The sequence below is a fragment of the Mauremys reevesii genome, unplaced genomic scaffold (assembly GCF_016161935.1).
Source record: "Mauremys reevesii isolate NIE-2019 unplaced genomic scaffold, ASM1616193v1 Contig12, whole genome shotgun sequence".
NCBI classification, from domain to species: Eukaryota; Metazoa; Chordata; order Testudines; family Geoemydidae; genus Mauremys; species Mauremys reevesii.
Window position 1 is genome coordinate 739,372 of NW_024100738.1, and position 12,989 is coordinate 752,360.

The following is a 12,989-nucleotide window of genomic DNA, read 5'->3' on the forward strand; positions in this document are numbered from 1 at the left end:
CACAATACTCAGCGCCAAAACGGCGCCAAAATGGGACGAGGTGCTCTGTGGGATAGCTGCCCACAATGCACCTCTCAATACAGCGCTGGAAAGTGCTGCAAGTGTGGCCACACTGCAGCGCTGGTAGCTGTCAGTGTGGCCACACTCCAGCGCTGGCCCTACACAGCTGCATGACCAGCGCTGTAACTCCCAGCGCTGCAACTTGTAAGTGTAGCCAAGCCCTGAGTTCATACAGCAGTGGGCTCTGCTTAAAGAGAACTAACTGCCCATTGTTCCGCAGTAGAGTGGCCAATTTTGTGTTTAAAAAATAAGGGACTGTTTTCTGAGCACCCTCACCGCCCCGCCCCTCTTATGGTCAAGATGGACGTGGTGGGGGAATGTGTTAAAATGCCCACAAAATGCTAAGTTTGCAGAGCTGCTCTGCTCCCTTGACTTCTACACTCGTTAGAGACCTGCCCCCTCTATCGTCACCATAGCCAAAAACTTTACTGCCTGCAACACCACCTGCACAGCACAATGGGAACCAAATGGTCTGACAAAATCACCACCAATGAAGTGCTATGGCTGGCAGCCATGCTAGCATGGTGGTGAATGACCTGGGTCAGCTATCCCAATTGTTTGGAGAACAATCAACTGCCTAAGGCCTGGTCTACACTAGGACTTTAATTCGAATTTATCAGCGTTAATTCGAACTAACCGCTCAACCGTCCACACCAGGAAGCCATTTAATTCGAACTAGAGGGCTCTTTAGTTCGAATTTGGTACTCCACCCCGGCAGGTGGAGTAACGCTAAATTCGCACTTGCTAGCTCGAATTAGGCTTGGTGTGGATGCTAATCGAACTTAGCAGCTCCGGGAGCTATCCCACAGTGCACCACTCTGTTGACGCTCTGGACAGCAGTCCGAGCTTGGATTCTCTGGCCAGCCACACAGGAAATGACCCGCGAAAATTTGAATTCATTTTCCTGTCTGGGCGGTTTGAATCTGACGTTCTGGTTGCACATCGGGGCGAGCTCCGCAGCACCTGCAACGATGCAGAGCTCTCCAGCAGAGGAGTCTGGGCAATCCCAGAATAGAAAGAGGTCCCCAGCATGGAGTGACCGGGAAGTCCAGGATCTGATCGCTGTGTGGGGCGAGGTGTCTGTGCTCTCGGAGCTGCGCTCCAACAAGCGGAACGCGAAGACCTTCGAGAAGGTCTCTAAAGCCATGAAAGACAAAGGATACAGCCGGGATGCGATGCAGTGCCGCGTGAAAGTGAAGGACCTAAGACAAGGGTATCAAAAAGTCAGAGCGGCAAACAGACGCTCCGGAGCCCAGTCCCAGACATGCCGCTTCTACGAGGCACTGCATGCCATTCTAGGTGGGTCTGCCACCAGTGCCCCACCAGTGACGGTGGACTCTGAGGACGGAATAGTGTACCAGGACAGTTCCTCCTCCCTGTTCGCCGATGGGGAAGATGAGGAAGGGTCTTTGGAGGACGGCGCAGGCGACATCGAACCCACTCCCGCTTTCCCTGACAGCCAGGATCTCTTCATCACCCTCACAGAGATCCCCTACCAACCGTCCCGCCCGTTAACCCGGACTCGGAATCAGGGGAAGGATCAGGCGGTAAGTGCTACAAACAGGGAAACATTTATTTTTTTAAGAAACAGGGATATATATAAAAAATAGAAATACTATATAAAATTTTTTAAATATGAAACTATACAAACAGCAGGTCTACACAGATAGGAATGGAGCAATAGTCCTCTGGGGACAGTTCAAAAAAGCTCTCAGAGAGCAGCTGGAAAAGCCTCAGCAGGAGGTTCCGTGGTAGAGGTGCCTTGTTGGGTGCTCCGTTGAAACACACTCTTCCGCGCCAGGCCATCCTCAGGTAAAGGGGGACCATCGCCTCGACGAGCATGGCAGCGTATGGTCCTGGTCTGTGCAGGGCTTCTGTGAGCATCCGCTCTCTCTGAGTCCTCCTGACACGCCTCAGGGTGATGTCGTTGTGGAAGTGCTGCATCTAATTAGTGGAATTAGTGTACTGTTACTATTGTGCATGGTAGACTTTTACTTTGCATAAGAATGACCCTCGCTTAACAGAGTTTTACTTTGCATAAGAATGACCCTCGCTTAACAGAGTTTTACTTTGCATAAGAATGACGCTCGCTTAACAGCCACGTGTTGCAGGCCACAGAGGAAAAGCATACAGGATCTTTCCCGTTCACTGGCGGAGGTGCCGCAAAACGGTCATCTTTTCTGCTTTGCACATTGCCTCCAGCAGGAGAGCACAGCTAAGCACTAACTGATAAGCACTCTGTACTGTAAGGCTTACCAGGACTTTGTGCAAGAGGGATGCAGCTGTCTCTCCTCGCTTGTGCGCTATCCAGTGCAATCGCGCCGCCAATGAGAGCGTATTCCGAAATCTCGGACTAGTTCCGAGATCTCCTGAGACTTGGTTCCCTGTTTGGTCTTCTTAACTGAAACTGACTAGACTGTGTTTACTGTTGGCAAACATGTATTTGTTCAAGGAAATCACCTACTTTTTCGCATCACACAGCTTCGGCTCCTTCCCGGACTGCCCCGGCATCCCCCTCGCAGAGGCTGGCTCAGATTAGACGCCGAAAGAAAAAGACAAGGGATGACATGTTCCAGGAACTGATGGCCAGCTCCAGAGCGGAGGCGGCAGAGCAGAGACAGTCGAGGGAGAGCCTGTGTCAGCAGCATCGCACACACCTGGAACGGGAGGATAGGTGGCGGCAGGAAGACCAGCAGGCGACTCAAACGCTGCTTGGTCTAATGAGGGAGCAAACGGACATGCTCCGGCGCCTTGTAGATGTTCTGCAAGACCGCAGTCAGGAGGAGAGAGCCCCCCTGCAGTGCATCTGCAACCGCCCTCCAACGCCAAGAAGTCCTGTCCCCCCCTCACCCAAAGTGACAAGACGGAGGGGCGGTAGGGGCCGTGAGAACTGTCCCTGCACCGCAGCACACAGATAATGTTCGAGACAACTCTCGCGCTGTAAATTTGTACAAGCTCTTTCCTTACAGCATCAACCAGTCCCAACTCCAAGTTCAAACCCCCCACTACATTATTAAAAGCGGTTTGGTGTTACTGACTGTTTCCGTCACGTTTCTGGTGTCAGAAGACTTTCTGTTGTTCTGTGTGTGGGGGGGGGGGGATTTTAATTTCACTACATAGCCCACAGTGCCATGCTACAGACTTGGCTGCAGGGTCAACTGCAGGGCACACACAGACTGCAGTCACTAGGCACCAGGGACAGTCTGTGTGGTGTATGCTGCCCCGGGTCTTTCCTTGATGTGTATGCTTGTGCAGGGTCCTGGTGCCTGCCATCCCCGAATGTAAAGGCAGGCTTCCCTTCACATGCACTTGGACCGTAGTCACGATCCTCCCCGGTGCCCTGAGCCCCAAAAAGAGACCTCATCCAGGGGCAGATACTCACCCTTCCCCCACACCCCTCACCCCTTCCAACGCCCAAACCCACAGCCGTCATGTTAACCCCTATCCAAAGACGGCACCCCTCGCCCCTTCCTGCAAACCCACCCATCAGTGCACACCTTAACCAGCACAGAATGCTTCCATGTTTCAACGAAGAAAGAGAAATGCAAAGTCAACGAAAGATTTATTATTAATTACTAAAACATGTCCTTAGTTTTAAAACGTCCTTCGGAAGTGGGGGAAACTTGGTTTATGATCAGGCTCTCTTAAAATCAAGTGGACAGTCACAGGTTACCCTGCTCTGCTAGGAAACTCGCTTTCAAAGCCTCCCTGATGCATATCGCTTCCCGCTGGGATATTCTCTCAGCACGGGTGTCTGGCTGATCGTAAACAGCAGCCAGGCGATTTGCCTCAACCTCCCAAGCGGCCAAAAAGGTCTCGCCCTTGCTCTCACAGAGATTGTGGAGCACACAGCAAGCAGCAATAACTATGGGGATATTCTTTTCGCTGATGTCCGAGCGAGTCAGTAAGGTCCGCCATCTCCCCTTGAGACGTCCGAAAGCACACTCCACCACCATTCTGCACTTGCTCAGCCGGTAGTTGAAGAGTTCCTTTTCACTGTCCAAGGCGCCTGTATAGGGCTTCATGAGCCAGGGCATTAGCGGGTAGGCCGGGTCCCCGAGGATCACTGTAGGCATCTGCACATCCCCAACCGTTATTTTGTGGTCCGGGAAGAAAGTGCCTGCCTGAGGCGTCTAAACAGACCAGAGTTCCTGAACACACGATCGTCATGAACCTTGCCCGCCCACCCGACGTTGATGTTGGTAAAACGTCCCCTATGGTCCACCACAGCTTGCAGCACCATTGAAAAGTAGCCCTTTCGGTTAATGTACTCGCTGGCCTGGTGGGCTGGTGCCAGGATAGGGATGTGAGTCCCATCTATAGCCCCACCGCAGTTTGGGAATCCCATCGCGCGGCCATCTATGATGACCTGGACATTTCCGAGAGTCACTACCTTTGAGAGCAGTTGCTCCACGATTGCGTGGGCTACTTGAATGACAGCAACCCCCACGGTAGATTTGCCCACGCCAAAGTGGTTCGCTACTGACCGGTAGCTGTCTGGCGTGGCAAGTTTCCAGAGGGCTATGGCCACTCGCTTCTGCACACTCAGGGCTGCTCGCATCCTTGTGTCCTGGCGCTTCAGGGCAGGGGACAGCAAGTCACACAGTTCAAGGAAAGTGCCCTTACGCATCCTGAAGTTTCGCAGCCACTCTGTGTCATCCCAGACCTGCAGCACTATGCGGTCCCACCAGTCTGTGCTTGTTTCCCGGGCCCAGAATCGCCATTCCACACCATGAACTTGACCCATTGCCACCATGATCTCCACTGCCCGGCGTACCCTGCTTTCTGAGAGGTCTGCGCCACTCTCCTCACCGTGCTGCCGGAGCCTCCTCGCCCGGTTTCTCAGCATCTGACTGTGGAAGAGGTGGACGATAACGTGCGAGGAGTTGACAACGGCCATAAGTGCAGCGATGATCGCAGCGGGCTCCATGCTCGCAGTGCTGTGGCGTCCGCGCTGTAACCGACCAGACAAGGGCGCGAACAGATTTCCCGCCGGCGCTTTCAAGGAAGACAGGGAGGGCGTGATTGACGGTTCAATGATGACACATTTTTCCCCCCAGCATGCATTGGGGGGAAATCCCACAATTCCAATGGGCAGCGGGGAGTGCGGGAACTGTGGGATAGCTTCCCACAGTGCACCGCTTCCAAAGTCGAAGCTGGCCCCGTGAATGTGGACTCAGAAGTTCGAATTTGTGTATTTAGTATAGATACACAAATTCGAATTATTAAGGTCGAATCCACAAATTCGACTTAAGTAGATTCGAAATAGTCCTGTAGTGTAGACAAGCCCTAAGACAGGGCTTCTCAAACTGTTCTTGATTAACAAGCAGGGAAATATAATGTTGTTCAGTGCTGACACCTTGTGGAGACTCAACATTGCAGCAACTACTCAGAAAATAGAACATTTTGTTAGGAACTGACAGTGAACTGTGATCCTAGCAGCTGCATTGTTTGCAGGGCCGGCTCCAGGCACCAGCTGACCAAGCACCTGCTTGCGGCGGCACCTGGGGGGGGGGCGCAGGGGTTTGTTGTTTTTTGGTTCCTCAGGGCAGCGCTGGGGGGATTTTTTTTGTTTCTGTGCCAGGGCTCTGGGGGCTTCGGGCGGGCGGTGCTTAGGCGGCATGGGGTGCCTGGGGCGGGGCTTGGTGCCGGTTGCTTGGGGCGGGGCTTAACGCGTCGCTATTAGGGGCGGGGCTTAGTGCGAGGTACTGGAGGGCGGGGCTTGGTGCGTCGCTCGGAAGGGGCGGGGCTTGGGGCGTGGCGCTGTGGGGGCGGGGCTTGGCGCGGCACGCGGCTCTGAGGGGGCGGGGCTTATGGCGGCGTGAGGCTCAGGGGCGGGGCTTTGGGCGGTGTGACGCTCGGCGGGGCGGGGCTGGCGGGGCGGGGCTCTTCTGTTTTGCTTTGGGCGGCAAAAAAAAGTTAGAGCCTCAGGCACTGGGGTTGGTTACCCGGAGGGTATAAAAAGGCCGGTGCAGGGAAGCGGCGCTGCTCTGCCGGAGCCTCTGCTCCTAGCCCGCTCCCAGGGCATTTCACTTTGGGGGTTGTTGACCTGCTCCGCTGAGCGGGGCTGCAGCACCGGGACCCTCTCCCCGAGCCGGGCAGCTCCCGGCGGTGCCGCCCGTCCCCTCGCTGCTCCCTCTGCCCGCCAGCCGGGTTCGCTCCCAGCCCGCTCCCCGGGGGGCTCCGGCTCCGGGGGACACAAGCCTGGGCGAGCTGCGAGCCGGGCTCCGGCTCCCTGTGGAGCGATCGGGGGCTGCGGGTCTGCGCCAGCAGGTGAGGCGGGGCTGGCGTTGTGCACGGACCGGGGAGGGGGGCGAGCAGGGAGCTGGGTGGGTGCATCGATCACACTGGGGAACCGGGGTCTATTGGGGCGGGGGCCGTGCGCTGATCGCGTGGGGAGGGGTCGGGCGGGGGGGGTCGGGTAGTGGGGAGGGGGCTGTGCGCTGATCGGGTGGGGAGGGGGGTCTATTGGGGTGGGGGCAAAATAAGCGGTTAAACTGCAGGAGCTGAAGTTTCCTCCAGAGACAAGAACTCCGCTGCCCGCGGAACAAATCACGGGAGCGGATGGTTTTGGGGTGGGAGGGAAAATGACGTTTCTCTGTGCTGAGAAAAGCGTCCCCGTTGTTCCCTTGCTACCCAGGGCAGACTCTGTTTCTTTGCGTTTGAACTGATGGGCAAAAGCGCCCTAATGCCCCCTCTGAACTGCATCCCCACAGCCAGGGGTGGCTCCAGGCACCAGCGCTTGGGGTGGCAAGCCGGACGGGGCTCTGCCAGTCGCTGCGAGGGCGGCAGGCCGGTTGCTTCGGCGGCTTGTCTGGGGAGGGTCCGCTGGTCCTGCGGCTTTGGCGGACCTCCCGCAGGTACACCTGTGGGAGGTTGGCAGCCTGTTTGCTGTGCTTGGGGCGGCAAAATGCCTAGCGCCACCCCTGCCAGCCAGGGGCGGCTCTACCTTTTTGGCCGCCCCAAGCAGTCATGCGCGGGAGGCGCCCCGGAAGCAGCACACCTCCCGCGGGCATGACTGCGGAGGGTCCGCTGGTCGCGCGGCTCGGCTGGACCTCCCGCAGCTGCGGACGGTTCGCTGGTCGCGCGGCTCCCGTGGACCTCCCGCAGTCATGCCTGCGGGAGGTCCACAGGAGCCGCGGGACGCACCCCCCCGCCGCAGTCATGCCAGCGGCAGGGCCGGTCGTCCCGGGGCTCCGGGGGACCACCCGCACGCCTGACAGCGGCAGGGCCGCCGCCCAGCCTGCCGCCCGGGAAAGGGCCGCCCCACGCGCGTGCTTGCCGCGCTGGGGTCTGGAGCCGGCCCTGCCGCCAGCAACCCCCTATCTGTGGGCAGCAGGGACTGGACCTCCCCCAGGGGCTCTCAGGGCACCGATCCCGGCTCACGGCTGCTGTCTTGTGCACACAGCGGTGGCCATGGGGCTGTGCAGGGGACAGGGCCAGCTCTAGGCACCAGCAAAACAAGCAGGTGCTTTGAGCGGCACATTCCTAGGGGTGGCATTCCAGCGCTGGCCATGCTGCCCCTAGAAATGTGCCCCCGCTGCCCCAGCTCGCCTCTGCCTGTTCCCCGGAGCGCGCCGCCACCGCTCCGCTTCCTTTGCGCGTGGCAAGCCTGGCAGAGAGGGGTGAGAAGCCAAGTGGCGGCATGTTCAGGGGAGCAGGTGGAGTGGAGGTGAGCTTGCAGGGGGGCCGCCGGGTTGCAGGGGGGCCGCAGGAAGCAGTGAGGCAGGGGAAATGCGGCAGGCCCGGGGGAGGAGGCGGGGCTGGGGATTTGGGGAAGGGGTGGAGTTAGGGAGGGCACAAAAAAGGGGGCAGTCAAAAATTTTTTTGCTTGGGATGGCAAAAATCCTGGAGCCGGCCCTGATAGGGGCCTTTTGGGCTGGGTGTGTCAGACCCCCTGTCACAGCCCTGGCCCATCTCTGCCTGGTTCCTTCTCCCCCCTTCTGCTGTGTGTGGCCAGTGTGAGACCCCAGTGTGCGGGGACAGGCGCCCTCGGCAGTGTGGGCCCAGCCAGCGCTCGGCAGGGGGCAGAGCAGGGGTGGGGGCAGCTTGAGCTCCTGCCACCAGAACATGCGGGTCCTTGTCTCTGTGCCCCTGAGCTCACCAGGCCCCGTGACAGCCTGGCTGGGGGTGCCAGGGAGGGCACTGGGCTGAGGGGAAGGAGGGACTGTTCTGCCAGCCCCAGCCTGCCTGAGCCTCCGGGCTCCTCTCCCAGAGCGTCTGATGGGAGGAGCCATCGACAGAACGGGGCATGTTCTAGGGCAGCTCCAGCCCTGGTGCTGTCGGTGAGACGTGTCCTCGCGGCCCGGCCTGACGGGTCTTTGTGTTTTTTTCAGAACCTCCTCGTAACTGCAGGGGATGCACAGTCGCCCTCACAGCCGTGTCCCTAGGTCTCATCATCGCTGTTATTGTCCTGTCAGGTGAGTTCTCAGCCCTCCCTGCCCCCTCTCTGCACATCCCATTCCCCCTGGAGCCACCACAGTCACAGTCTCTCCTCCTGGCCTGTCTGGCTTCTGCCCCTGGGACAGAGGATTCCTGGGGGATGTTCCTCCACGACCCTCCTCCTGCTCCCCCCAGACCCCTGCACCTGGGCGCTCTCTGTGTCGGATGATCTGACTGACATTAGCTCCCCCCAGCCCAGCTCTGAGCCCTTGGGGCCAAGTCACTGTTGCCGGGCCCCAGGCACAGTCACTGGTACCCCCGTGCAGAGTGGGGGTGATTGACAGGAGAAGGTGCAGGGCAGCGATGAGCTGGGCCCTCTGCCTGCAGCGTGTTGCCCTGAGGTACCAGCCTGGCCTTCCTGCATCCCCGGGTCGTGCCCAGGGCCGGGCTGGCAGGTGCTGGCGTGTCACTGAAATGAGCTGTAGAACGCAGCACAGACACCTCCATTAACGCCGTGTGAAACCCACCAATTAGTGACCTCGGCAGTGCAGGGTCCCATAGGGCCATTGACTGCCCCACCTGCACAGACAGCGAGTGCTAGTGCAGAGGGCGGCTGTTCATGGTGAGCGTGAACCCAGCTGTATCCCCCAATAGTCTGGGGGAAGGGGGGGCTGAGACCATCTGGTATGTGATTTATCTGTTGCCCTGGGATCTGATCACTGGGCCCCAGGGGGGTTTAGCAGCTGGCAGAGGGGGTGAAGCCAGGTCTGTCTGCATTAGGAACCCTCTGTGCAATGTAATGACATTAGTGCAATTGGATTGGTGCAAACTGCTCACATAGATGCACTGCAGTGGTGCAGAAAGGGGCTTCCCCTGGTGCAATTGGCTGCAGTAAGTTACCAGAGCAGAACATGCTGCTCTGGCACATCTGTGCAAGGGGTTTGCAGTAATGTAACTTCCTCCCCATCCTTACACCAGTGCCAGCTGCTCTGCTACAAGTGGGCCGTGAGTCCCAGCTCTCTGCTGCTGCACTGGCCGGCTATTGGAATGGGCAGCATTGGCTCACACAGCATAAGGTGGGATCTGAGAGCTTGGGGTTCCCAACCTGCGGGTACAGGGAGCCCCCAGGATGCAGTGGGGTCATATAGTGGAGATGGCACCAGTCAGGGGCTCCTTGCTGTGCCCTGTCCCTCCTAGGCAATAGTGGAAGGGCCCACAGGCCTGGCAGCCTTTCTCCCAGGGGCCTGTATATTCCCATATCCAGCTCTGTACAGGATGTGAAGTTGTGCCCCTGCTGCAGTTGCTCCCTGAAACGAGTGACACAAATCACACACTGAGCAGGACTATAAAGCATCGTATGTACTGATGGCCCAGCCCCAGGGGAAGGCTTAAACTAGCTACGGAATTATTGTGGTGCAAAATGAGGTACAAAAAAAGTGACATGCACAAAAATGGCTGGGAGATAACACAAAATTCCCCTGAGGCTGAGAGTGAGCAGGAGTGATTGGGGGCGGGAGGTGTGGGGGTGGGCAGACTAACTGACATGGTGTTTGGACTGGCTTAGCCACTCTTCCCCATATTGACCCTAATAACCCTGCCTCTGGTTATTCACCTACTGCACTGACCTTGCCAATAGCTGCTTGGTGTTAGTCATGAGTGGCCCCGCTGCTGCTGCTCTCCCTGGCACTGAAAGGGTGACATTGAGGTGAGAGCGGCTAGCTCCTGTATTGGGGGGCAGAAATGTCTGTAGGTGAGAAATGCATCAGGTTGCAATTGGCCAGTCAGTGTAACTGGCCATTTCCTGTGACTGGAGCTCAATTTCGTGTCCCTGACTGAAAGTTATTTCACTTCTCAGCTATTCACCTGGCTTTTGTTGCTCTGTTGAACCTGCGGGTGTTGCTCTTGTGCCTGGGATGAAAAGCTCTGAGCTGTGTTAGTTCCCGCAGGCTGGGAGTGTCCCTGGAATCCTTCCTGCCAGGCAGACTTATCACAACAAGCGTCTCCATCGCCCTGCGTCTGGCTGTGCTGGATGGTCCCGGGCAGCGGGTGTTCAGTCTGGTGAAGGGAAGGGAGTTTGTTCCCATCTTCATCTCAACCTGCCTCTCCTGGGGAGCCGAGCGCAGAGCAGGGAGAGGGGGCAGTGGCCCAGGCTAGCAGGATTCCTCGGGGTAACAGACCTGGCAAATCATGTTGAATTTGACCACTTATCCAGTGTCACTCTTCTCCCTGCTGCTGGCCCGATAACTGTTCCCTTGTCTGCAGCTCCCTGCCCACCCTCTGCTCTAACACTCCCCTTGGGCCTGGTTCTCTGGTGCTTCGAAGCAGGAGCTGTTTGTCAGTTGCATCCCTGTTAAATGTGAACCTGAGACAGCAGCCCAGTGAGATGGGGGTCAAATAACCCCCTTTGGGGGCTGGATTCCCAGCATCCTTCCCTCCCAGCTGCTGCCAGGGGAGTGTCAGAAGCCTGGGGTGCCGGGGCTCATCTTTCCCCACAGACGGGCAGGTCTCCTCTTACAACATCTGTTATGTTCCCATTTTCAGTGTTGCTGTCTAGGCGTCCTCCAGCTGCCCTGGGCCCCTGGTGCCCGGACGGCTGGGTTGGATACCGAGGGAAATGCTACTATTTCTCCGAGGCCGAAGGGAACTGGAACAACAGCCAGAGACACTGCTCCTCCCTTGGTGCCTCCCTGGCTGGGATCGACACCCTGCAGGACCTGGTGAGAGACTCTCATTGCAATGGCCTGGCTTTGACTCAGCAGTAGCTGCTGCTGTAGGACCTGGGCTCTGCCCCTGTGGGGCGAGGAGCAGCTCTGAGCCCTCTCGTGCTGGGAGGCCAGAGGGACTGGATTTCCAGCTGTTGAATGCCAGGCCTGGCTGGATCCGGGGCTCCTCTAGTGTCAGTGTGTGACCGTGGGGATCATCCCCTGCCAGCCTTCCCAACAGGAGACTGTCCCTCTCTAGGGCTGGGCTGGCTCAGGTGTCTCCTGGGCTGCATGGGACTGGAGAGGGGGTTGAGATCCCAGCTCAGCTTGAAGAGCCAGTGCTCCAGGGCAGCCAGCTGAGGATGGGGGAGGCTCCTGTTAGCCCTGGTCCCTTCTGACTTGCTGGGGGGGTGGGGGGCTTCTCTCATCCCTGGCCCCTCCCAGCATCCCTTATTCAGATCAGCTGGGCTCCTTCTTTCCTCTTCCCCTGCATTGGTGAGGGGAGCTCAGCTGCTCTGTATGGAGAGGCTTGCACACAGAACGTGGCCTTGCCTCCCCCAGCCCCCCATGCAGCTTAGACCCAGCAGCACCCAAGAGCTGCCCCAGCCCAAGGCAGATTGGGGTGAGGGGGGCTGGGTTTGGGGTGGGAGGTTTAATACTGAATTACCCAGAGCTGGGTAAGAGGGAGGAGAAAATCCCCAGCCACCCCCTGGAAACACTCAAGCCCTTCCGTGTCCACCTGGGATTCCCTGCCCAGAGCCTGGGGGAGCAGCAGGGTCGGGCTCTGACACCGCCTCTCCCTCTGCTGTTTTTAGGCTTTCCTGCTGCGCTATAAAGGCAAATCTGACCACTGGATTGGCCTCCGGAGGGAGCAGGAGCTGGGCCAGCCCTGGAAATGGGTCAACGGCACCAAATTCAACCGCCTGTGAGTCTTTTTGATCCAGCTCTTCTGTGTGTTATTACTGCAGCTCCTTATGCTGACACTCACCTGGAATCTCCCCCTGGGGCAGTTTGGGTGGGTTGGGCCTGCAGGGGCCCATCCAGACCCAGCTGTGTGTGTGGGGGGAGCAGGAACTGGGGTTAAAATATCCCCCCCCCCCCCGGCATAAATGCTCCATAGAGGCCAGTTGATCTTAGAACCTCTCCTGGCCCTGCTGCCCACTGCCCCCCCCCTCTGGGGGCGGGGCCTGTGGCTGGTGCAGGAGGGGGAATCGTGGAGGGTGGGGCCTGTAACTGGTGCAGGAGGGGGAATCGTGGAGGGCGGGGCCTGTAACTGGTGCAGGAGGGGGAATCAGGAGGGGCTGTGAGTGCAGCAGCTCCCTGTGCTGTACGAGTGTCTCCCCCTGTCTGCGACTGCCGGGAAACGCCCAACTCCTGCCTGACACCAGCACCCCAGCTTCTGTCTTGCAGGTTTCCGATAACAGCTGATGGTGACTGCGCGTATCTGAATGACGAGAATAGGGTCAGCAGCTTGCGATGCACCAGCGAGAGACACTGGATCTGCAGCAAACCTGATGCGTTTACAAAGGCAAAGGAGGCGGCAGTGGAAGGAGGCTCATAACAAGAGTATTATCAAAAATTAGCCCTGGAACTGAGGTTAAATTTCCTGTTCACTCGCTTCCTGGAGCCCAGTGGCTTGGAAGGGGCAGGGGAGTGAGTAGGTGTGACACAGACCAGGTATCAGCTCATGTCAAAGTCCCCATGTCTCAATGGGACACTGACAAATACTCAGCTGGGGTCAAGCTGGCTCACCTGTGTGTTAAAATAGGTATTAGAATTATAAGAATGTGCTTAGACTTTAGTAAATGCTTTTGAGCTGCTGGAGCATTAATCCCACTTCTGACA

The 12,989-nt window shown here is 57.9% G+C and overlaps 1 protein-coding gene across 1 annotated transcript; it reads left to right on the forward strand.

Annotated features, from left to right (window-relative positions):
• The first annotated feature begins 581 nt into the window (after positions 1-581).
• On the forward strand, positions 582-12,705 carry LOC120392868 (C-type lectin domain family 2 member D-like). Its single transcript, XM_039517543.1, has 5 exons — positions 582-600; positions 8,397-8,480; positions 10,984-11,159; positions 11,960-12,069; positions 12,555-12,705. The coding sequence occupies exons 1-5, from the start codon at positions 582-584 to the stop codon at positions 12,703-12,705; spliced, it is 540 nt and encodes a 179-aa protein (XP_039373477.1).
• Positions 12,706-12,989: the final 284 nt, after the last annotated feature.

Excerpts from the sequence above, each read along its gene's own strand:
- LOC120392868 (XM_039517543.1), top strand. Across the intron at positions 8,481-10,983 it reads CGCTGTTATTGTCCTGTCAG|TGTTGCTGTCTAGGCGTCCT; the intron begins GTGAGTTCTCAG and ends TCCCATTTTCAG. Across the intron at positions 11,160-11,959 it reads TCGACACCCTGCAGGACCTG|GCTTTCCTGCTGCGCTATAA; the intron begins GTGAGAGACTCT and ends TGCTGTTTTTAG.